Raw genomic sequence first — 23,282 nt, 5'->3', positions numbered from 1 at the left:
GTTTCACCCAATTCCTGCGCATGATGAGTCAACTCTTTATAGTACCCTGCTGGATTTTTGCGCGGGTCAGGCAACGACTGCTTAATAGCTAAGACTTCAACGCGTTTCCAGGGGACATGCACCCATACACGCTGGAAATGAGCCTGTACAGCTGGCGGAACATTACCTGGACCAGCAGCAACTGCTTCCTTCCACACCGGAGGGACCTCTCTCATTGGATATTGTCGTGCTTTTCTCCTATCTGATGAGTCAGACTCAAACAATCGCTCAGAAGGAGTGTCACTACGAAACGACAAAATAGTCGCCACTGCTCTTCCAACATCCTGGGGACCCACAATGGACCCTTTCGCAAACTCCGAACGCACACGATACAACTCAGCGGGAGCTTTACCTACTTCTGCATTCCACTGTTCATGGAGAAATCCACACATCGTCTCCAAAACGTACCGTTGCTTTGGTGCTTCCCATTGAAGGAAAACATCCATAACACCCTCTAGATCATACTGAGAAGCATACGTAATCCACTTACGCGCCAAATGATCCAAAACTGTACGTTCATCTGTGTCAAGCAACTGACTACGCGATTGTCTACGCTCACTAACTGGAGACATACTCAAATGTCCCCATAAAGGAGAAAGAAGACCAGACAAGGCAGCAGTCATTTTCCGCCTTGCATGAGGAGAAGGTGAAAGAATAAGAGAAGACGGAACAAAAGTAGTAGGATCCAAGGTCGAAACAGAAGGAGTAGTGTAAATAGGCGTAGGAGTAGCAGACGAAGTAGGAGGCGTAGGAGGCAAAGTTGGCGACCCTTGAGAAGGCTGCGCCAAAGGAACAGTAGCCAACGGAAGAGGAGCTGGCTGTGGAGGAATCACAGGTGGCACAACAACTGGATGTTGCGCAGCTAAAGGTGGCGGTGGTGCCGTAGCACTCTGTGCATAAGGGGGTGGCGAATTTAATAAGTGTGACATTAAAGGATGTTTTTCAAGGTCTTTCCTCGTTTCCTGTTCTTTAGTTGGCAAAACTGGGTAGCATTTATCTATCGCTAATTTCCTAATCCTATGCATTTGTTCGCTCTCTTGCTCTTCCTCATTATCCCTAAACGCAATAGCAGCTTGCACCATTGACAAACCTCGTTTATTTTTCTTCGCTAATTTCATTTCTTTCGGTTTGGCTTCTTTGCGCCATATGCGAAAAGAGTCAAACATCGCCGGCCGGGCTTTCTTCTTAAAAAGTTTAACCTCAAGATTATCCAAAATCTCTGCGTCAAAACTACCGTATTGGGGCCATTTTAAAACACCATTTTCTGGTGTAACGGGTCCATATTTCATTATATGCAATGGGGCCTACGGAATGTTTCACATATAGTTTGTAGGTTGGAGTTCCAATCGGAGGAACCGGACACGAGTCCTCCAATCGGGAATCCCTATTACAACCAAGACAAAACAAATTTCCAAGTCTGCTAAGACCAGGCATCTTCGCTCTCTAGTCTAGCTTCAAACTTCAAAGGATTATCGAATACGATAGTCTCATGAATACACGAGTCCTTTGGTTTTGGCACTTGCAAGTTCCAAACAAAGTGATCCTCGAAGGGATACCAAACAAAACTAAGGACTGGGAGACTCCACTTATACTTAACTGAGGTATCGATGACGTCACCAGAAGACTCGTCTATCGTTTCGCTCTACCAATCATCAAGGGTCCAAAACAGGGCGATAGTCAGGGCAGCAGTCCTTCGTAGCCGTCGGGACGCGGGGAACCTCGCAGCAAAGACCTTCGGACCACGTCGACATGCAGGGGTCGATGAAGTGGTTGGCCGTCCTCCAGAATTTTCACACGTAGCTCCTCACGTACCTCTGGCTTGGACCGGTACCTCTGATACCGTCCCACATTGGGCGCCAATTGAAGTACCGGGTTTTTATGGACCCAGCGGTGCCAGGGAGAACACCCAAAGACTTCGAGTCCTTCCTGTTTCAGACTACAGAAACACAGAGTCTTCTTGGTGAAGTCAAAGATCGTATTTATTGGCTGCAGCCAGTAACAGATATCCTAGAAGTACAACAGCATGAAGCGCATGTATGTTCTCAGGAGACTGCTCAAAATTACAAAGCCAGACTTCTCCTTATATACAAAATAATATGCTTCAGGCAAACATTCCTTATTTTACGGTAAACCATTCACATATTTTCGCCACAAAGGAAAAGCCAAGTCATGATGACAAGCCCATATTTCAGTTTGTCCAGTCCATAATCAATTACCCGGCAAGGCCCAGAACTTTCACCAGATATCGACGGACCCCTAATAAAAACGGGCACCTCCTCCTCGTAAAACAGGTCATAAAGAAGAAACAGAGACAGGTGTATGTGAGATTAGGCATGGTTTGTGTGCGATGATCGGTTTATGACATGTTGTGCCTTGAATCTGATCTCGCTCGGCCACTGGGAAAGGAACTGCCCATACAAGTTTGGCTTCAGGCAGTAGAGTTAGCTTGCCCAGGTCACAGCGGAGTCAGCAAAAGGTGTACGTGTCCTTCAGATTGGTTTCGGCCTAAGTCATTGCCTTATGTGAGGGCAATCACAAAATGGCTGCCGATCACAAAATGGAACCCGAGGGTTCAGGACGAAAAGTCCGATTTCAGGGTGATTCCGTCACTCGAACATGACGGAAATGCTTGTGCATAGTATTCGAACCATTACCGGTCTGCTGATATCAAAATCGTCATGGTACGTCGATGTTTATGACATGGGTCCAGAATTTTCAGTACCACATACCCCCAGACACTCCTATAGCCACATTATACCACAAAATACAATTTAAGTACTTACACCAGATATATTTAACCCTGAAATGACAAACGACAATGCAACATGGTATTGATCTGAACTCTCTCGATTTTGAAATCAAGAGGAGAAGACTTGATACATACAACTTGGGGATGCTTGATCATTCACCCCAACTGGAATGTTTTAACACAATGCAAATGGTCCGAGGTGCCAAATTAATTACATCCAAAAACGGCCTTGTTAAATACTGCTTGTGAAAATGTGGATTATCGGTTTCGGTCTGATAGTAATCCACTGCAAGGAATAATGTCAGTATTCCTGTAAGGTCCAGTAAAGGTTTCACTAATTTAAACCTGATCTCAACCCCCAGTTGGTTATGGCACAAAGCAGACAAACTTAACTTAGGAAAAATGTTTAACACATTTAGAAGTACCAAAACAGTTGAAAAGTCTTAACCCCTACAGAATAAAATTCCCTCTCCAAATTATAAAAATTGAGACAGATTTACTGAACAAAAAGACACTACAAAAGCAAAAATCCAATAAGGGTAACCTGAATTTATAAAGTTTTAAATAAAATGATTTTCAAAAAGCATTAAGAGTCAACTGCAGTAATCTGGTTACACTTGACTGGTACTTAGGTGTGATTCAAAGTTGACCACAATGGAGCACACGTTGGATACAAAAACTAGGTTCATCCCAAATAGAAGTTAATCTTCCAAGTTAGTTTCTGCAATAGTAGTTAAAAATTCTCTGCAGGGCGAGGGAGGAGGCTGTGGCCAAGAAGATCTTCATGAGCTCGGATAGCCATTGACGAGATCCTGGTGAAGTCATTGACTTTTGGTGGGAATGCTCAGAGAGGGAGAAATGCAATATTCTCACCCGGCGAAGATTTCTACGTTATCACTTAGTACCTTTTTATGAAGCTTGGATTCCTTTAGGGGGCCTTGGCTACAAACCGTAGCAGAACAGGGCCACATGAGACCAGATACTCTTTTAAACAGATTTGTTACTGCAGAAATGCTCAGAGTGAGAGCAACCTCAATCTTTGACCAGTGGCAACGCACCTTTGTTGAATTGACTAGCCAGGTTTGTCCCAGTCATACAGAAGTCTTTGGAGCCAAAAAAGCTTCTAAGTCCCAAGTTTCGCCAGGACGTTAGGAGGAGTATTTTTCGACATAGTCCAATGTCCCGAGACCTCAGGAACAGAACTTGGGGTTATAGTCTCCCTCCAGCAGAAGACACCAGCAGGGTCTAGGGCAGGTCCAGTTGGAATTGGTTAGCTGGGCTCTTCAGGCAAAGGGCTTCTAGCAGCTTGTTGTGTCCCTGTAGCTTAACTGGAGGCTAGCAATCTGACCCTAGCAGTCCACTTCTTTGCCCTGGGTACAATGGGGGCAGGTTCATCCTCTCGGGCGTCACCAGTATGTGCACTCCGTCTTCTGTCTTCCCCAGCTCCAGTAGTGTTCTGACGAGAGTGCCTTGGGGTACCACAGTTATGCCTGGCACTAGCTTGTGATTGGGAGTGACTCCTGGCCCTTTCTAACCAATAGAAAAAACATTCCCAGGGGTAAGCCTATACAATTTTGCTACAGTTCCTGTGTGCCCTACTACAAACAATCCTGCAGGTAATAGCACTTGCTATGGGAGTCAAAATATCAGCAGCATCATTAAAAAAAACGGTGGATAATCCTCTAAAAAGAGGCATATAAATGTAATGTAAATGAAGGAGGGTGTACAAAAGCACAGGAAGCCTTTTTGAGAACGAAATTGGCTCGTAACAAATGAGACATCACCCAAACTGGAGACGCCCAACAGCTCCAAACATGGAGAAGTGAAAGCAAGTTTATACATGTTGTATCACAGAACTTAAAAAACATGACCTACACCAGAAAATTTGGCAAAAATGGTCTCAATACCAAAGAGTGGTTGGAGACGCAAGCTAATAATGGATTATTGAACAGAACTATTTATGGCAGAAAGTGATATCTGGTGCTTTAGAGAGTAAAATAAGTTGAAGTAAAACTCTGTGGATACAATTACATTGTATAGAAATGCAGGTACCAGTGTCAAATATATGTGAATGCGGTATGCATGCTTTTGTTTCTTAACTGCTGTAATGATAGAAAATGCTAATAATTTTTTTTAGAACAAAGAAGAACAGCCTCAGAAGAAGCCATTCACTCCCCACTCACAACATGACAGATAGAGAATGCAGTGGCGTAGCTAGACCTACTACCACCCATGGCGGCCCATAAGTTTGCAGCTGGTGGAGGTAAGAGCGGGGGTGGCAGCGAACGGACTACTTGTTCTCGGGGGGACGGCATTAGTCGACAGACCCGACTTGCTCACCTCTGCCACCCACAAAAACAGTGCTGCCTACTCCCGCCCCATCCCCTAGCTACTCCACTGAGAGAATTGGCAGCAGCAATACTAGAGTACTTTACACAAAGAACAAGTAGAGCTCACACAGCAGCATTTAAGCTCCACTCACACCCACATAAGTAGCACCAGTACTTGAAGCATTCAGATACATGAAACATATAGCACTCAGACAGACTCAAGGTTACGGCGTTTTATGAAGGCAAATATGGGACACGAAAAGCCAATCCAAACTAAGCAGAAAAAGTCTGAAGCACATTTTAAAACTGTCCAACTCTTTACCCAATTTAGGGCCATATTTGTGACCCCAGTTGTGTAGCGCTTGCACCACGCGACACAACTGAATGTTGTGATTTATGAATCCACTCATGCCCACTTTGCGTGGCCCTGAGTGGTTTAATTAATCTTGAGTAAAGCAACGGAGCGCAAATTGTTGCGTTGCCCTACTCTACGCTAGGGAGGTGTTCCATGGGCGTTGCATGAGTGTTCCCATGCAACTCCCATGGTTTTTGACGCATTCTCAGAGTTACCATAACTGGTAAACCTGTGAATGTGCCAAAATAGAACACCCAGGAAACAAGTAACATGGAGAAAGATCTTAATTTCTTCTTGTTACTTCCTCTATGTGTGCTGCACTCTGCAGTACACATAGATAGAGGGATGTGCCCTTCAGGATTGTTTTCGTGCAGGAAGGTTCCCCTTCCTGCACTGAAGCAATCCTGCATAAAATACTGGCACCTTTGCATCATGGTGCAAAGATGCCGGCATAGGCGCAAGGCAGCCAGAATGGCTCCAGTGCAAGGGAAAAGGCAGGAAGCGCCAAATTCTTTTAAATACGGTGCATTCTTGCCCTTTCCCTGTCACGCAGTGCAGCAAGGTGACTTGTTGCACTGCACTACGCAACAATGCAATAAAGATACCACATGGAATTTTTTTTTTAAAGAACGATGCGCTTTTTCTACTATTTGTTCTTCTTACCACATCTGTTTTACCTCTGGCTTACATATTGGGCTACAAAGAAGTATAAAAAATGAGTGAAAGCAATAGGCATTTAACTGACAATAGATGGAAGAGCTAAAACAGGAACCAAAACGCAGGTTTTTCCACTTTGCATTGACCTCTGATCGAGGTCAATGAGTAGGTGCAGCTTGCAGGTTTACCCCTTTAAACCAGTATTACTAGGAAGGGGTTTGTTGTATTGGAAATGTTCAGGCATTGTTACCATAGAGCTCCTTGGAATCGTTTGAGGATTCTAGAAGCTAGAGGAGGGTCAGTTGAAGGGAGACAGGCGAGGGAGCCTGGTGCTGTCATGTTTGCTCAATAAACTTCCATCTTAACAAGCATTAGAAATGCAATAGGTCTCGCATTAGGAAAGTTTGTGCGATTGGTATTGTAAATGACACTTATTTTATTTATGTGTTGGTTTTGAAAATAGCAAAATTAATAGCTTTGTCAGTTACAATGTCAATAGTTTTAACTTTCGCAAATGTGACACCTATAGCATTTGTAATGCAATGTGTGTTGTATTTACGTGACTTAGATGTATTGATATTACAAATAACAATGGCTTTTAATTTTGTAAATAATTAATACTTAAATAAAAGTTATTGTAATTTATAATGGCAATAGCTTAAACGTTTGTAAATAACTTTTGTGAAGATTATGTTCAGTGTATTCTATTGTGACGAAAATCCAAGAACATTGCATTTGCACCTACACACACACACACACACAGAGCCACACACACACACACATATATAGATGTGGTGGATCTGGGGGATATGGTGGTGGTGGATGTGGTGGTGGATGTGGTGGTGGATGTGGTGGTGGTGGTGATGGTGGATGTGGTGGTGATGGGGTGGATGTGGGGGTGGATGTGGTGGAGGTGGTGGATGTGGTAAAAGTGGTGGTGGATGTGGTGAAAGTGGTGGTGGATGTGGTGGTGGAAGTGATGGTGGTGGGTGTGGTGGTGGTGGATGCGGTGGTGGATGAGGTGGTGGATGTGGTGGTGGTGAATGATGTGGTGGTGGTGGATGCGGTGGTGGTGTATGCGGTGGTGGTGTATGCGGTGGTGGTGGTGTATGCGGTGGTGGTGGTGTATGCGGTGGTGGAGGTGGATGCGGTGGTGGTGGATCCGGTGGTGGATGTGGTGGTGTGTTAGAAATGGGATCCCTGGCTGGCCAGGGCTTGCGCCAAAGTCAGTCAGAGACCACCACTCCTAAGTCAGGGCAAGGGAGTTACACGCCAAGATAACCCCCACTCACCCTCTAGGTAACGTGGCGCGAGCAGCAAGGCTAAACTTGGAGGCAATATGAGTTAAGTATTTGCGCACGCACCCCAGCAACAACACCCAAGGCCCACCACAAAGGAAACTCCACACAAGGTTATATATAAAAATAGCCTTTGTATTACACCAAAACACATTAGATAAAACACACACTTTACAATGTGCCAGGGGCACGGGCAGAATTTACAGGGGATATTTACAAGACAGGGCCACCTGGACCACTGTCAGGAATCAGCACTTTTAGAAGTAACACTTTTAGAACATAGCACATAGGATGTAAAACTGTAGCACAAAAATAACATATAACCAGTCACTACTGGTACCAGGTGAGCACCACCTATGCAACCCTCACTACCTTAGGAGATTACACTAGGGAACCTGGGCTCTGCTAGCACCACCTGTACTAGCAAGAAGGAAACCACCTAAGTATCGCTATACCTGTAGGGGTCTAAGGAAGGAAACACATGATGCATCACAATACATTCAGCGGTGTAAAAGGACAAGGCACATGACGTATTCTCAACACATTCAGAGGTGCAGAAACCACAATAGCGCAAAATCCACATTAGCCACCACCTGTGGCAGTCCCTGTGTCCCAATGTCAGGGCCTAAACGTGGCAGTGCCCACAAAGTGCTGGGCAACTGGTGCAACAATGGTTGAGCCTTCCTGGGCTCAAGAACAACAATGGGGCCAATGTGGGAGCCTCACTGGGCTCTAAACAATTGACTGGGCCCTCAGGAGCTTCTCAGACTCCTAGTAAATAAATGGCCCCTGAGCCTCTCTGGGCTCTTAAAGATACTTGTGGCACTTGAGCCCCTCGTGGGCTCTCAGTACATCAAAATGCCCCCTTGAGCCTCGGGGCTCTAAGAACACTTGCCCCGTCGTTGGAGTTGCCTGCTCTCTCGCAGAGCAACTCTGGAAATGGCCAACTGCACCCCCACAAGAGCCTCGCTGGGCGGTGGGGTCCCTCACGGGGGACCTGGGAACACCTGGGGCGCCTTGAGCCTCTTGTGGCTCTACACACTGTGGGTAGGAGCCCCTCTGGGCTTTAAACAAACAGATGCCCCCTCGAGCCTCGTGGCTCCCAAACAAGCAACAGTGCGGGATTGTGCAACGGGGGGCGGACCCCGACAATGGGTCCCGGCGCCCCTCCCGTCTATTGGCACTCACCGGACTCGTCGGCGGCTGCAGAGCTCTCTGCCTCTGACTCCTGGTGGCACTCCGGGGCTCTCCCTGGGTCCGGGAGCCCCGTGAAGGCAGGCGCCCTTCTCCCTGGGTCTGGAGCTCCTCTCTCGGGCAGTGAGGCGGGCACTTCCAGGCCGCACTAGGCAGCGGCCCGGCAACGGTTCAAACCCTCCTGGGCTGCGGCGGTGATTCTCCCAGGCACGAAGTCGAGGTGGGCACTCGATCCTGGGCAGAGAAACAGCGGCAATGTCCCGGGCAGGGGGGGCACCTGCCAGGGGACAAATAAATTCCAAATAAGCGAGGCAGGCACTCGCAAATGAAGTAGCGATCGGGGCAAATGCCGGGTGGGCACCGGCTCTGAACAATAAAGCGCCCCGAGGCACTTGCAGGAAATAGAGCGCGCTCTCAGCGCTAGGGGGCAAATCTAGCGCCGCAAATCAAGGGAAGCGCTCCCAGGCGCTCGGAGGGAAATCCACAGCGCTCCTAGCGCTAGCAATAATCCCAGCGCTTCCAGGTGCCCTCAGCAGGGCAGGGGGGGCAAGGCTGGGCCCAGAGCCAGCACACTGGGTCTCCAAGCAGGGAGACACCCCAAGTGGCGGTCCTCTGGCCCAGCAGCAGCAGCAGCCCCCTCAGGATACAGGAAGAGAACCATTTCTGTGGGGCCACAGCCCCATTTTTATACACCTAAATCCTTTGTCTGTAGGTGCAGGGTGGGGAGAAACCAGTCGCAGCTGGTTTGGGAGTACCCTTGATGGCCCAACCACCCCTTTCTTTCACTGGCAGGGCTAGGGTCATCAGTCACACAACAGGGGGGCGGAGCCAGCATTGTGTGGGGAAAACCCAGCCCATCCAGGACACAGGTACACTCCTCCCACACATCACTCATGCTAATCTCACACTCACCACCGGGCAGACCCACCCAGCCTTCCTGGAGCCAGGCTCACCAGCCAGCTCCAGCCAATCACACGCCAGGCATATTTTATATTAATATGCCAACTCCTAGAAGTGGCATTTCTACATATGACACACTCGTGCAACACACACCATTGCGAAGCATTCACTCTCACGAGTTCGCACATATCAGATTCGAACCTGTACACCCCACGCATCAGGAACTACCAGGGACACATACATTCCCCATGCAATCCTATGGGAGGGCAGGCCTATCTCATCACATGCACTCATAGTGCGCACGCACTTTCCACTGGGACACAGTGAAAGTGCACAGAACCCAAAAATCACCATCACCAGGTCACCATTACAAGCAAAAAGTCTAGGGGTGAACTTGCCATAAGGGCCAAGTCCAACATGGTGGATGTGGTGGAAGCAGTGGATGTGGTGAATGCGGTGGATGTGGTGGTGGATGTCATGGTGGATGTGGATGTCATGGTGGATGTGGAGGTGATGGTGGATGTGGTGGTGGTGGTGGTGGATGTGGTGGTGGATGCGGTGGATGCGGTGGTGGTGGATGCGGTGGTGGTGGATGCGGTGGTGGGGGTGGATGCGGTGGTGGGGGTGGATGCAGTGGTGGGGGTGGATGGGGTGGTGGTGGTGGATGGGGTGGTGGTGGATGCGGTGGTGTTGGATGTGGAGCATTTGTAATGCAATGTGTGTTGTATTTACGTGACTTAGATGTATTGATATTACAAATAACAATAGCTTTTAATTTTGTAAATAATTAATACTTAAATAAAAGTTATTGTAATTTATAATGGCAATAGCTTAAACGTTTGTAAATAACTTTTGTAAAGATTATGTTCAGTGTATTTTATTGTGACGAAAATCCAAGAACATTGCATTTGCACCTACACACACACAGAGCCACACACACACACACACACACACACATATAGATGTGGTGGTGGTGGTTCTGGGGGATATGGTGGTGGTGGATGTGGTGGTGGATGTGGTAGTGATGGTGGTGGATGTGGGGGTGGTGGATGTGGTGGTAGTGGTGGAGGTGGTGGAAGTGGTGGTGGATGTGGTGAAAGTGGTGGTGGATGTGGTGAAAGTGGTGGTGGATGTGTTGGTGGAAGTGATGGTGGTGGATGTGTTGGTGGAAGTGATGGTGGTGGGTGTGGTGGATGCGGTGGTGGATGTGGTGGTGGATGTGGTGGTGGTGGATGCAGGTGGTGGTGGATGATGTGGTAGTGGTGGATGATGTGGTGGTGGATGCGGTGGTGGTGGATGCGGTGGTGGATGCGGTGGAAGCGGTGGAGGTGGATGTGGTGGATGCGGTGGTGGATGTGGCGGTGGATGTCATGGTGGATGTGGAGGTGATGGTGGATGTGGTGGTGATGGTGGATGCGGTGGTTGTGGTAGTGGTGGATGCGGTGGATGTGGTGGTGGTGGATGCGGTGGTGGTGGTGGATGCAGTGGGGGTGTTGGATGGGGTGGTGGTGGATGGGGTGGTGGATGGGGTGGTCGATGGGGTGGTGGATGTGGTGGTGGTGGTGGGTGTGGTGGTGGTGGGTGTGGTGGATGTGGTGGTGGATGTGGCTGTGGATGTGGATGTGGCGGTGGATGTGATGGTGTATGTGGTGGTGCATGTGGAGGTGATGGAGGATGTGGTGGTGTTGGTGGATGTGGTGGTGGTGGATGCGGTGGTGTTGGTGGATGTGGTGGAAGTGGATCTCCCAACACTCTCCACTGCTACTCAATTATGTGCTTCACAGAGACTCCATGAATGAGGACTACGCCCGGGTAAATAGGTGTTGTTTTGCTATTCTATTGCAACCACGTGGATTGAGTTATCCTGCGTACCTTTTACCACTTTCTCGAAAAAGTGACAGTATCTATATGCCGAGAGGTTTACTAGAAAACCATCACTTTCAAACGCCGCAAAATTGTGTTAGTTCGCTGCGTGTGAAAACACGACGAAAATCGGCGATTAACTTTACAGCTGATCTTGTAAATCCGTATAATTGTGTAGTCCGAAAGCCAGTCAACAAAACTCCAGGGTGGTTACATCACGGCGAAGAGGGTAATCCAGCTACAGATCGTGGTGCAAACAGGTACTTCACGAGCTTATGGCCCACTACTTTCCATATAGGGCGTAGCAATATTGAGCGGCGGCACACTAGCCCTGCAAGCAGACCACTTTGGTCTTGTTTCCATAAAAAGAAGGCATGTCACTTCACGCCGCATGGTTTCCCCAACTCTGTAATTATGCTAGCATCTTTCCTGCTTTGGGGCTAGGAAGACGAGACAGTAAGAACACGAACAACCACTTCGGCTGTTGCAAAGAATACAAGTCCAAGCGTTGCAAATCCGCAGAACGAAAATTCCGGGGGGGGGGTATCCGAGGTCACACTATAGCCCATCACCGAATGAAGAAGCTGCAAAACATCCACTGCCTAGAGGGCGATCCAGACCAGACACAATAATCATGTGAATCGGGTCTGATTTGAATGCCGTTTTCTCATTACAAAACTGGGTGACTCGCCCAAGATCACACGCCCTGCGCCACTGTTTCCTTGGGAACGCTTATAAATAGACTAGGCCATGCATCAAACACTACTGGTTAACAGGTCGCACCACGGTTGCGTCTGAATGCGCGACTAACGTAATGCAGGAAGCTTTAAATTCTATCATTCATCGTACAGAGCATAGAAAAATGGAAGATGGACGGGAGTCTGGGTGGCGCTTTCATGTCAAGCTGGGTTTGGGTCTATCCTAAAATCGCCGTGAAGACACGCTGTTTTCTAGCAGAAATACGGTGTACTGCTGCAAAAAAAGTAACGTGCCACCCAATTACATCACGATTTAGACCTCTAGCATATGTCATGTCTCTTCTACATTAAACAATGCTTTTAATTAGGAAACATTCAGAAAACTACCACAAAAACTACGGCCACACAAAATAAACGATTCGAAGGAAGAGTTAGGTTTCTGCAGCTTAGGGGGCGGAGTGGGGAGAGCGGCGATGAGGGAGAGACGTGAAGCAGCAGGGGCCTTTGAAGTGAAGCGAAGCTTCACTTCAAAGGTGTGGGAGGTGTGAGGAGTTGTAAAAAAAATGCGGCTGAGGCAGAGCGCACGCTGGGGGAAGCTTGTGGGTCGGAGCGGGAAGAGCTGCTGGGGAACAGATGGCGATTTGATTATGTGCACTCGCATCTTAGGTCAAAAGCGCACGGGCACAGCACCAAATCACCAATTGGGTAAAGTCTGTTTAAGTCGCTATAGTCTCGCTCTGCTCAATGCGCATGCGCATTGAGAGGCGAGACCTAAAAAGGAGACCTGTGCTGAACTTCATTGCAACATTTTGGATATGAGGATGGCATACATTACCTCATGACATAATCATTAAACTTTACTGGCATATGATGTCACCTTTGTCATCTTTGCCATCCTCTATTTCTTGCCTGGTGGAAGCGTGCACTGACGGCTGGTGGTGCGTGTGCCCGATGAAAGCGTGCACTGACGCCTAGTGGTGTGTGTGTGTGCCTGGTGAAAACGTGCACTGACGACTGGTGGTGTGTGCCTGGTGGAAGCGTGCACCAATGGCTGGTAGTGTGTGACGGCTGGTGGTGTGTGTGCCCGGTGAAAGCATGCACTGACGGCTGGTGGTGTGTGTGCCTGGTGAAAGCGTGCACTGACGGCTGGTGGTGTGTGCGCATGGTGGAAGCGTGCACTAACAGCTGGTGGTGTGTGAGCCCGGTGAAAGCGTGCACTGACAGCTGGTGGTGTGTGTGCCCAGTGGAAGCGTGCACGGACGTCTGGTGGTGTGTGTGCCATGTGGAAGCGTGCACTGACGGCTGTTGATGTGTGTGCCTGGTGGAAGCAGGAGCATTCACAGTGATAGAAGACACAAATGAAACTGACGAGGAGGAGGGAGGGGGGAGTGTGAGCAGAGGAGCATGATTCTCAGCTAGAAGACACAAATGAAGCTGACCAGGAGGGAGGGGGAAAAGGGAGGGGGTATTGCAAGCAGAGGAGCCCGATTACAGCAATAAAAACACAGATGGCAGCTGTGTACTTGTACGAGCTCATGAACGCATGCTGGAGGCCAGCAGAAACCTCTGGTGGCACTTTTAAAAGCCACTTACTAAATGTCTCGAAGAGACAGTGGATATGCTGTCTTAGGCGAGACCTAAAAAAAAAAACATATATTTACACATATATATATATATATATATTTCTTGTGTATTGATGGCTCTTCAAAGTTAGTTTTGTTTAATTTTTCCATGAGCAGCCTTTGCGAGGAAACGTTTCTTATTTATGTTTATGACAGGGAACTACTGCTACCAATTTGTTTCTCATAACATGTAATTAGGGAGCGGAGTTTCAAAATACAACAGTCAGTTTCAAGGCAGCATTTGTTTTTCAAAGAAACAATATTATAGATGAGGAAGGGGTTGGCGGGTAGGGAGAAGACGAAGGATGATTCTCTGGCTGAGGCTGCTCGATGGTGAATGGAATGATAATGACAATGGCCGGTAGCAGGGTTTGGACCATAACTGAACGAGGTAATGAATTGTGTCTAAAAGCTTCTGGGTGACAGCTGTTGCCGTGCCCAAGCCTTGGTGCAGCGCCTTTCAAGTACCACACTTCAGTGGCGTCACTAGGTTTGGTGTCACCCAGTGCGGGTAACTGGTGTCACCCCCAACTCGTCCATGATCGGATTACAAGTTATAATTTTCACTTAATTCATGAAATACATTCAGAATGCCCCTTTATTTTGGCTTACATCATGCACGGACAAGCCCATAATGAGATATTTGCAAAGCTCTCATAATGCATATGTATTATGACACACCACATGCAGGAAAAGAACACCACTGAGCAGTCAACAGAGGTCATGTTATGCACATCAGGATCTGTCGTACACACTGCATAGTTTAGTACTAACACAGCAACATTATTCACAAGGCGCTGGGTGTTTCAGATTCCAATCCAATGCACGCACCTTAGCAGGGTTATCGTATTGCACCTCAACGCTGATACGCCATGCCCTAATATCCCACCCCAGTGACATCAAGATAGGTCTAAAAAAACAGTCACAACTGGGATACTAAGGTGGTTCTCGCAATGAACCTCTATCCTGATTCGCATCATGAATGAGCATGCAGGAAGTGGGGCGCTACTCACACCGCTCAGACACATGCATGTTCACATATGCATCTTTACGTTGTTAGTTATCCAAAGAGTTCTTACAAAGTCATCCATAGCTTGCAGTATGGATGCCTGCTTTCTACGGACACATCTGCAGAGCTCTCATTCGTAGTGCACGTTCCTCTCGCTGCTCTGAGGGTGACAAGGGTCTTAAAGTGCCTCAGTCCGGTTCGTAGCTCGCCTCTGTTCGAGGCGGCGCTGTGTGCTGCACTCTGGGCACTGAGGCATTAACATTACCTACCAATTAACACCACCTACCAATTAACACCAACGTCGTAGCCTAATTAGACAATAATCTTGGCCGGTGGCCGGGTAAGGTTCGACAGACAATATTATTATTTTGCATTTTGGTGTCACGTGACACCAAAATGCAAAATAATATTACTGTCTGTCGAACCGTACCCGGCCACCGGCCAAGATTATTGTCTAATTAGGCTACGACGTTGGTGTTAATTGGTAGGTGGTGCGCACCCCCTGCACCCCCCTAGTGACGCCACTGCCACACTTAAACATTCTCAAATACAGAGCTTACCTGGTCTCGCACTGCGTTCTGCACCCTCAATCATAAACTGACAACCTGTGTGTGCTACAAAGTTTCACAACACAAACAGCTACAAAACTAGACCGAAACATGGAATATATTATTGCGAATTTTCGTGACCTATTGGCGCCCATATTAAGTGGACAGCGCGTGCGAGTGGCGGACATGTTTAGTGTAGAGAACCGGTAGTCTTGTACTTAAAAGAAGAATCAGAACAACTTTATAGGGGATCATCGGTGCTAGAAAAAGGATTACTTATGCAAAGAGAAACATATGCCGTTATTAGGCAGTTCCTAATCCTCTTAACGGGTTGTTACAATTATTAACCGTGCTCACGTACAAAGAAACAAACCCTGCGCGCTTTAGTGTTTTCCCGAGGCTACTGGCGTTTTTTTTGTGATGTCTCTTTTCTATGTCTAATAATTTGAACATGGCGGCACCGGCAATGGTGCGAAGGTGACAGTTTCTCTTGGACTATTGTGGTTTGAGTTATTTTCCGGCCTCAATTCTTCCCCCCGCACCCCCGTTCGGGGATGTGGACGATGCGGTTTCTTGGTGGGATTGGAGGCCTGTGTAGTTTCCGTAGGCCGTGTTTGAAGACGTTTGTCAGATCTGACCCTTTACACACAGGGAGGCTGCATGGCTTTCTGTTTCGATGGCATCAGGTGCGAGGTTTGCAGGGGCGAAACCCATTCACCCGTGGCCAGGAGCGGGAGTGGAAGAGCCGAAATAAAACTGTGCTAACTTATATTGCAGCAGCGGCCGTGGGCATGGTGGGAATGTCCTATGCAGCAGTCCCGCTTTATCGATTGTACTGCCAGGTACTACTCTCACTTTCCTCCTTAATCTGTCGGCTTCTTTATACCACCATATAATTTATGGCCATATTACTAAGCGTACCGCCCTCCTGGCAAAAATCCCACTCGTTCTGTTACAATCTCCCAAAATAACCACTCGTTTATGTAAGTTTTTTTAGCACGTTCAGATTCGTCTGTCACAGGGGTTCCCAACCTTTTGTATTCCCCGCAACCCTAGGAAATGCTTGATTAATGTTTGCACCTCATACAAAAAATATCCCATTTGAAGATGAGTAGTACATTTTTTTTGTACCACCGATTGAACTAGGACGGTACTGCGGGTAAACGAATTGAATTAAAACTATATATATTTTAACTCGTTGCATACATCTAGTTTTCCTCATTGTCGCACCCGCTATATTGACAATTCGCATCCCCTGGTGGTGCGGCACCATAGGTTGGGAACCCTTGATCCTATTTGGTTATGCCTTGCGATTTTGTAAGTGCTAGGAGGGAACTGATACTTGAATAAAATGTTCTTTAAATTCCCAAGCATAATCTTACAGGGCAATTCTACATCTGGTTGCTCTAATAATCGTTTAGGCCCACCAACACCTCATCCAAGTCTCATCCGTGCGAAACACTTCCCCCTTCCCCTATAGACCTGCAATGCATTGACTCTTATGACCCAATGCACTACACTTTTAGACCACATTACACACACTGCTTACGATCACCCATGTATTGCCAACAAAAAATATAAACTTTCCTTGCTAGTTGTGAAGGAGAGTCCTGTTTTTAGTAAAAGCAACTGAGCTAAGTATTATTAAGCCTCGTTTTGCGCTGTTTATTATTTACAACGCTTTAACACTTTGCAACCCAACAATCTTGTAGGTCCAACAGGAAATGAGACAAATACAACCAATGAAACTCTGTATAAATTAGGCCTAATCTAACTATGGCGTCTGAATGAATGAATGAATGAATGAAAGACATCTTATATTGCGCAACTTAGCCCAGCGGGCGTCAAGGCGCCTAACAAAGAATAATCATAATATAGGAGCCAAGTGCCAGATTACAGATATGCCTCGGCGGAGAGCCATTTCTTTAATGCTTTCCTGAAAAGCAAGATAGAGGGTTGTGCTTTCAGTTCAGGGGTGAGGGTGTTCCACAGCTTAGGGGCTAGGGAGGAAAAGGCCCTTCCTCCCCACCTGGCTCTGCGAACCCGAGGGACAAACAAAAGATTCTTGCTGGCGGAGCGAAGGTTTCTGCTGGGAGCGTATGGAACCAGCACAGATTTTATGCCTTCAGAGCTTTCGCCAGACAGGACCCCATAGACAAGGCACAGGATCTTAAAAGAGATCCTGGCCTGAATCGGGAGCCAATGCAGGCTCTTCCTAGCTGCTGTGGCAGAGGAAAAGCTGGGGACATCAAGCACAAACCTAGCTGCCTCGTTTTGGACCGTCTGCAGGCGTTGTATCAGGCCTTTATTGATGCCCGCGTTGCAATAGTCTAGCCGTGAGGCGACTAAGGCAACCACGATCTGTTTGCGGGCTTGCAAGGTAAGGTAGTGGGTGATTTTCCTCAAGATCCTGATAACACCCCAGCAAGTGGGGACCTTTCTATTTACCTGCTGGACCATAGCAAGTGAGGTGTCAATCATCACGCCCAGATTCCGGGCAGATATTGTGGGCAATGGGCAGGCTCCAATAGAAGGGGGCCACCAGTCGCTTGACCAGATTTCCTGATCTCCACCGAAAATCAGGACCTCGGTTTTCTCTCCGTTCAGCTTCAGTGAATTCAGGATCATCCACTGTGAGACTGCCTCCATGCAGTTCCTGAAGCTGAGAGCGGAGGTATTCACCGAGTGGGAGAGGGACACCATAATTTGGGTGTCATCGGCATATGACACCACCTCCATCCCAAAGGATCTTAATAGCCTGGCAAGTGGGGCCACATAGATGTTAAAGAGCGTGGGGCTCAAGGCCGACCCCTGTGGGACCCCACATTGCACAGGTGTAGCAGGGGACAGGAACTCTCCCAGCTTGACCCTCTGCTCCCTCTGATTGAGGAAGGAGGTCAGAAGGCTCAGCGCTGGGCCCTCCACCCCTATCTCCCTAAGGCGAGTTGTTAAAATAGAGGGAGACAGGGTGTCGAAAGCTGCTGTCAGGTCAAGCAGAACCAGAAAAGTGGTCTGGCCTTGGTCGACCTTCGTGCAAATGTTGTTTACGACCACAGTGAGAGCCGACTCGGTGCTATGGAACTTCCGGAAACCGTGTTGTGACAGGTCCGGGTGCCCAGAGGTGTCCAGAAAGGCCGTTAAATGTTGGTTGAGGTGTGTCTCCAGCATCTTTACTGGAGCCGGGAGCAGAGATATTGGGCGAAAATTCTTTAATATCTCTGGATCTAGTGTCAGCTTTTTCAGCAAAGGCTTGACCACTGCCTTTTTCCAAGAAGATGGGAAGATGCCTTCCTTCATAGCGCGGTTCATCACCTCGAGGAAGAGGGGCATCAAGACTTTCCTACAATCCTTCAGGATCTTGAGGGCATGGGTCCAGAGGAGATCCAGATTTAGTCCTATTTAAAAGCAGGTCTAACTGCTGGAGGGAAAGAGGAGGGAAATTGGACAGGCTCAAATGAGGATCCGTTTTACAACATTCTATGAAAGATGGGGCCAGAGGGAGAGGAGAACCCAACAAATCCCTTTGTGATTCAAGAGTGGCATAAATGTCAACTTTTTTTGAATGAAAAAATAGAGAGATCTTATCGCACAGCTCTTGAGAACCTACAATGGGGTCAGGAGTTTGCAGGATGCACAGGGAATCAACAATTTTAAACAGTTCCCTAGGGGAAGTGAGGGAGGCCGTTAGATTGGAGAAATGAGCTTGTTTTTCCTTGATTACCTTTGCCTTATACTCTCTAAGAAGGAGTTTGTGTTTTTCCCTTTCCCTGAGATCCCAGCTAATTCGCCAGAGCCTCTCCTGTTTCCTACAGCCCTGCCCTAGGAGCCTAAGTGTTCCTGAAAACCATGGGACCGAGGGTCTCTTCCTAGCGGAGTAGCGATATGAGGGGGGGGGCCAAAAGATCCACTGCTCCTGCAATAGAGTTAGAGAGCTCCAGTGCAGCACCACTGACCTCTCCTACGGGTGCTATCCTGGCATTTGCCATCAAGGGGGCCAAGGTGTCATTGGAAATTCTCCTATAGTTCCGCTTGGGTTCCCTTATCCTGGGATCACTCGGCAGAGTGAAAGGAAAGGGGGGTTTAAATTCCAAGGGGACAGCTAGATGGTCGAACCACACCAGGGGAATGGGGGAACCTGTCGTGAGTCTGGGGTCGTTGGAAAAAACCCCATCTAATGTGTGGCCAGCCCGATGAGTAGGGCTGTCTACCAGTTGCCGAAGACCGAATGCGGCCAGGGAATCCACCAAGAGGCGGGTTTCACTAGAGTCTAAGTCCTCTAAATGGAAGTTCAAATCTCCCATAACAGTCAGATGGGAACTACCAAAATAAGGTTCTAGAATTTTCAGTAAATTCTGACTAAAATCAAATCTAGGGCCCGGAGGTCTATAAATCAGAAGACCAGAAAAAGAGACTGAGGGGGAAGAAGTTATAGAGAAATGAATGGCCTGAAAGGAATCTAAAGGGGAGGAGAGAGTTTTGACGCGACAGATGGAGGAAACCTTATACAGGATACCCAGTCCTCCTCCCCTACATCCCACTCTGTCCATCCTGGCTAGCACATAGCCCACTGGGATAACGTTCACAAGTTCAGGGCCAGAGGAGTCGGAGGCCCAAGTTTCTGTAATGAAAACCCATGTGGGCTTCCTAAGAGAAACAAAATCGCTATATGCGATATTGTTCTTTACCAATGATCTTGCATTCATAAGAAAGCCCCCCTTCGAGAATGCGGTAGACGTAATAGAGGGTTTAGCTAGAGACCGCATGTCGAGATAGTCAGCTATTTTAGGCTCACTATTTCTGGTATAGCACCGGCATCCGGGAGACCCAAAGAATGCCTCAGGGGGGAGAATGTGATGGCAGGACAGAATCGTGGGTTTCAGTGCAGCAAAGTCCTGATAGGAATAGGTCAAACTTACTCGAGGGCCGGTGGAAATTTCAGCCTCCTCCCCGTCTGCCCCGTCCCCTGCGTGGACAGACGCAGACGGGCTGGACTGTGGCACGACTTCGGCGCGTGCCCGCTGTTAGCGGAGAAAGACATCCGGGTTAAATAGCGGTGGTCCTACGGAGCAGGGCCCACGTGACTCTGTACAGCCCGTCAGGGCAGGGGAGGTAGATATTGGCCGGCGCCCTCCACAACAAGCGGGATATCCTGTGGTGGAACGGGGCGCTGGCAGAGGCGGTGTGGAGGCGGTTAGGAGCGCAAATTTGCACAAGGTCAAGGTCACAGTTTCGCCAAATGTTAAAAATTCCTATGCAACATATTAGTCATGTAGCACGCAAATTTTACAAATTATAGCAGCATAAGTGCGCAACAACATTAAAAACAAGGCAAATACGGGGCATCTGACTCATGCACCCGGCACCATCTAATCAACCTGCATCAAGTCTGCATTTCTTGTTTCGTTCCTTGCAGGTTTTCTAATGTCCTTGCATGAAATACAAAATCAGAAACAATAGAAAAAATTCTATTAGTAACTACATTAAGTCTTCTTATTCTCCATGTATTTTTTCTTGTAACCAGATTTCGGAGTCCAGTCGAACCACTTAACTGGTCCAGACTGTGTCCCACAGTTCAGATTGTCGCCTGTGTGGTTGTTCCAGGGACTAAAGAAAGTCAAACTAGCACAGCGATTCAATGATTGAATTACAGCAATTAATCATACTCACCTCTTGTGGGGGATTGTAGTGACATCAGGACTCACCTCCGCAGCTGGGTAGGGGAATCTGTCATTTGATTACAAGTTAATATATTATGCATAGTCCAAGTATTAACAACTTTAGTTGCTACATGATCAACAGGCTTACAATAAAAAAAGTTAAAAAGTGACACCCTTGTCCAGTTTGCTGCTTTTAAGATGTCCTCTAGTCTTGTCCCGCCCCAGAAAGCTTTGAGGGCCATGGCTCCCCTGACTAAATGAGGACCAAATGATGCTCTGTCTATGCCTGCTTTAGCCATCATCGCCTTTACTGATCAACTGCAATTTTTAGATGTTACTGCTGCAAATGGTTACCCTAAAGCTATCAATAATTGAGGCACAGAAGTCTTCAGCTCCTTTATTGAACGTGCATACTGTTTGTGACACCTCACCACACCAAGCTTGGGATGCACAGCGAAACTTGGGAACTCTATGAAATGGGACACATTCATAGTTCTCCTTTTAATGTGGAAATTAACCCCTACTGGTGTGAATTGCATAGCATGGACATTCATGACTTTGACATCCAAAACCCTTCTGAATGAAACTAAGTATAATAAGGTTACCAACTTAGCAGACAACAGTTTTAATGACAAATGTGTACTGTGTTCTCAAGACTGAAACAAATGTAGTACTCGATTGACATCTCACATAGTATTATACCTTGGTTTGCGGACATTTCTAATCTTCCTTTCAGCAACTTGGATATTAAGGCATTTCCCCAATTGTTTTCCCATCAACTTTCTGATGTCCAGCTGATTTTGCAGACCTATACCGATTAATGGCTCTGTAAGACTTCTGCCTTCCTACCAGGAATGGAAATAGACCAAGAGAGGTAACCCCACTGTACCAAGGGAACAGGGCTCTGAAAACCAGTAGAGAAATCAAACTTCCCCTGGATGATAGCTCTCACCGACATACTTACAACCACTATCCCGTCATACTTCCAAACACTCCCACTATGTTGGAGACCCAACTTGTAAGGCCGCGTGTGACATATACCTTCAAATCATAATGTAGTGCTTACGTTCTTCTTTTATTCTTTTACAAGTAATCATAACAGGTACATCTAAAAAGTTTTATCGTTATAACCTCATCAACACAATACATCAATAAAATACATCTTTAAAATGTATAAATTGAACATGATCCACACATTCAAATAGATAACTTAACAGTTAAAAATATCAACAGAACAATACTCAAGAACAAACAAAAAATACGTAATTTAGCTCAAAATGTTTTAATAAAAAGGGAAGGAAAACCTGTGAGCACAGTTCTATCTATACTGTTACACACAATGATCCAAAATTTTAATAACTCAAGGAAGAGCTGGTATGGTTGTTATTCCTATCCCAGGACTTCATATATGATGTGATAGTGGTTGCGAGAGTGTCTGTGAGAGCTATCATCCAGGGGAAGTTTGAATTTTCTTCCTGCCAGGAATGCCACGAAATTGAACACCCCACGACATCTTCTGAAATGGGATCCAAATCCCTCTCCAAACACCAGCCTCTCCATAACTCCCATCCTGATCTGTAAGCTTTGACAGCGCCATTGGCCTATGAAGCCTAAATGTAGCCTGAAGCCTCACCCAAAAGTTCTGGCACATTTTAAAATATCCTGAAAGATTCCATGCGACCAGCACATGTGCTTGTTCTTCAGCATCTAAGGAAAGACTTGTATCTGTATTGGACATTCTAAGAGTTTCAGTAGTGTGGGATACCAAGGCTGGCTACTCCACCAAGGTGTATCCATAACCGCACTTGCCAATTGCATGCGTATTTGCACCAGCATGCTGGAGATCATGGCGAAGGGAGGGAACTGTATAGTGCATCCTACTAGAACAATCTTGGAGAAACTCATCCCTTGCTAAAGCCTCTTTATCTCCCACCAACTGAAAAAAAAATTCCAATTGATTTGTTAGCCTGAATGCAGAGAGACTCCTATAATAAAGATCACACTGGTACACATGTAAGGCCAGCGCTATCTCAAGAGGTTGTTCCCTCATTTGCCTATCTGATGATGGCTGATTAACCAGAAACCGGTCCCAGGATGCTCTTTTCCGGTCCAGGGAAGACATGGCTTGGCAGTTCCGGCTGGACTGTTCCCATGAGGCACAAGGTCAGACTGATTTGCATATGGCCATGTCTGAACTGGGGTGGCGGAGTGGGCTAAAGAATGATGATGGATTAAACCCAGATCAGTTAACTGAGGGTGAGTGCTTGCAATGTTCAACACTCCGTCCATCATTTTCTTTGGTTTTGCCATGATGGTATGGTCCCATGCAAATTAGGGGATCTCTTTGCCTCTGCGCCGTATTA

At 47.2% G+C, this 23,282-nt stretch overlaps 2 protein-coding genes across 6 annotated transcripts in view; one reads left to right on the top strand and one right to left on the bottom strand.

Moving 5' to 3' along the window:
- The window catches only part of STXBP4 (syntaxin binding protein 4), a 553,950-nt gene extending 538,593 nt beyond the window's left edge, over positions 1 to 15,357 (bottom strand). Inside the window, exon 1 of one of the 4 annotated variants that reach the window (XM_086930861.1) lies at positions 15,275 to 15,357. The gene's annotated coding sequence lies outside the window, so the exon portion shown is untranslated. The remainder of the gene's footprint in view (positions 1 to 15,274) is intronic. The other 3 variants (XM_086930863.1, XM_086930862.1, XM_086930864.1) reach the window with 3 other exon arrangements.
- A 329-nt stretch (positions 15,358 to 15,686) lies between these two features.
- The window catches only part of COX11 (cytochrome c oxidase copper chaperone COX11), a 118,471-nt gene continuing 110,875 nt past the window's right edge, over positions 15,687 to 23,282 (top strand). Inside the window, exon 1 of one of the 2 annotated variants that reach the window (XM_086930859.1) lies at positions 15,687 to 16,104. In XM_086930859.1, coding sequence (XP_086786985.1) covers positions 15,817 to 16,104 — 288 coding nt within the window. In that variant the 5' untranslated portion in view covers positions 15,687 to 15,816. The remainder of the gene's footprint in view (positions 16,105 to 23,282) is intronic. The other variant, XM_086930860.1, reaches the window with a different exon arrangement.

This window comes from Lissotriton vulgaris, chromosome 7, assembly GCF_964263255.1.
Source record: "Lissotriton vulgaris chromosome 7, aLisVul1.2, whole genome shotgun sequence".
Lineage (NCBI taxonomy): Eukaryota > Metazoa > Chordata > Amphibia > Caudata > Salamandridae > Lissotriton > Lissotriton vulgaris.
Note: the sequence above shows the minus strand (reverse complement) of the source record. Positions and strands in the feature narration are given on the sequence as shown.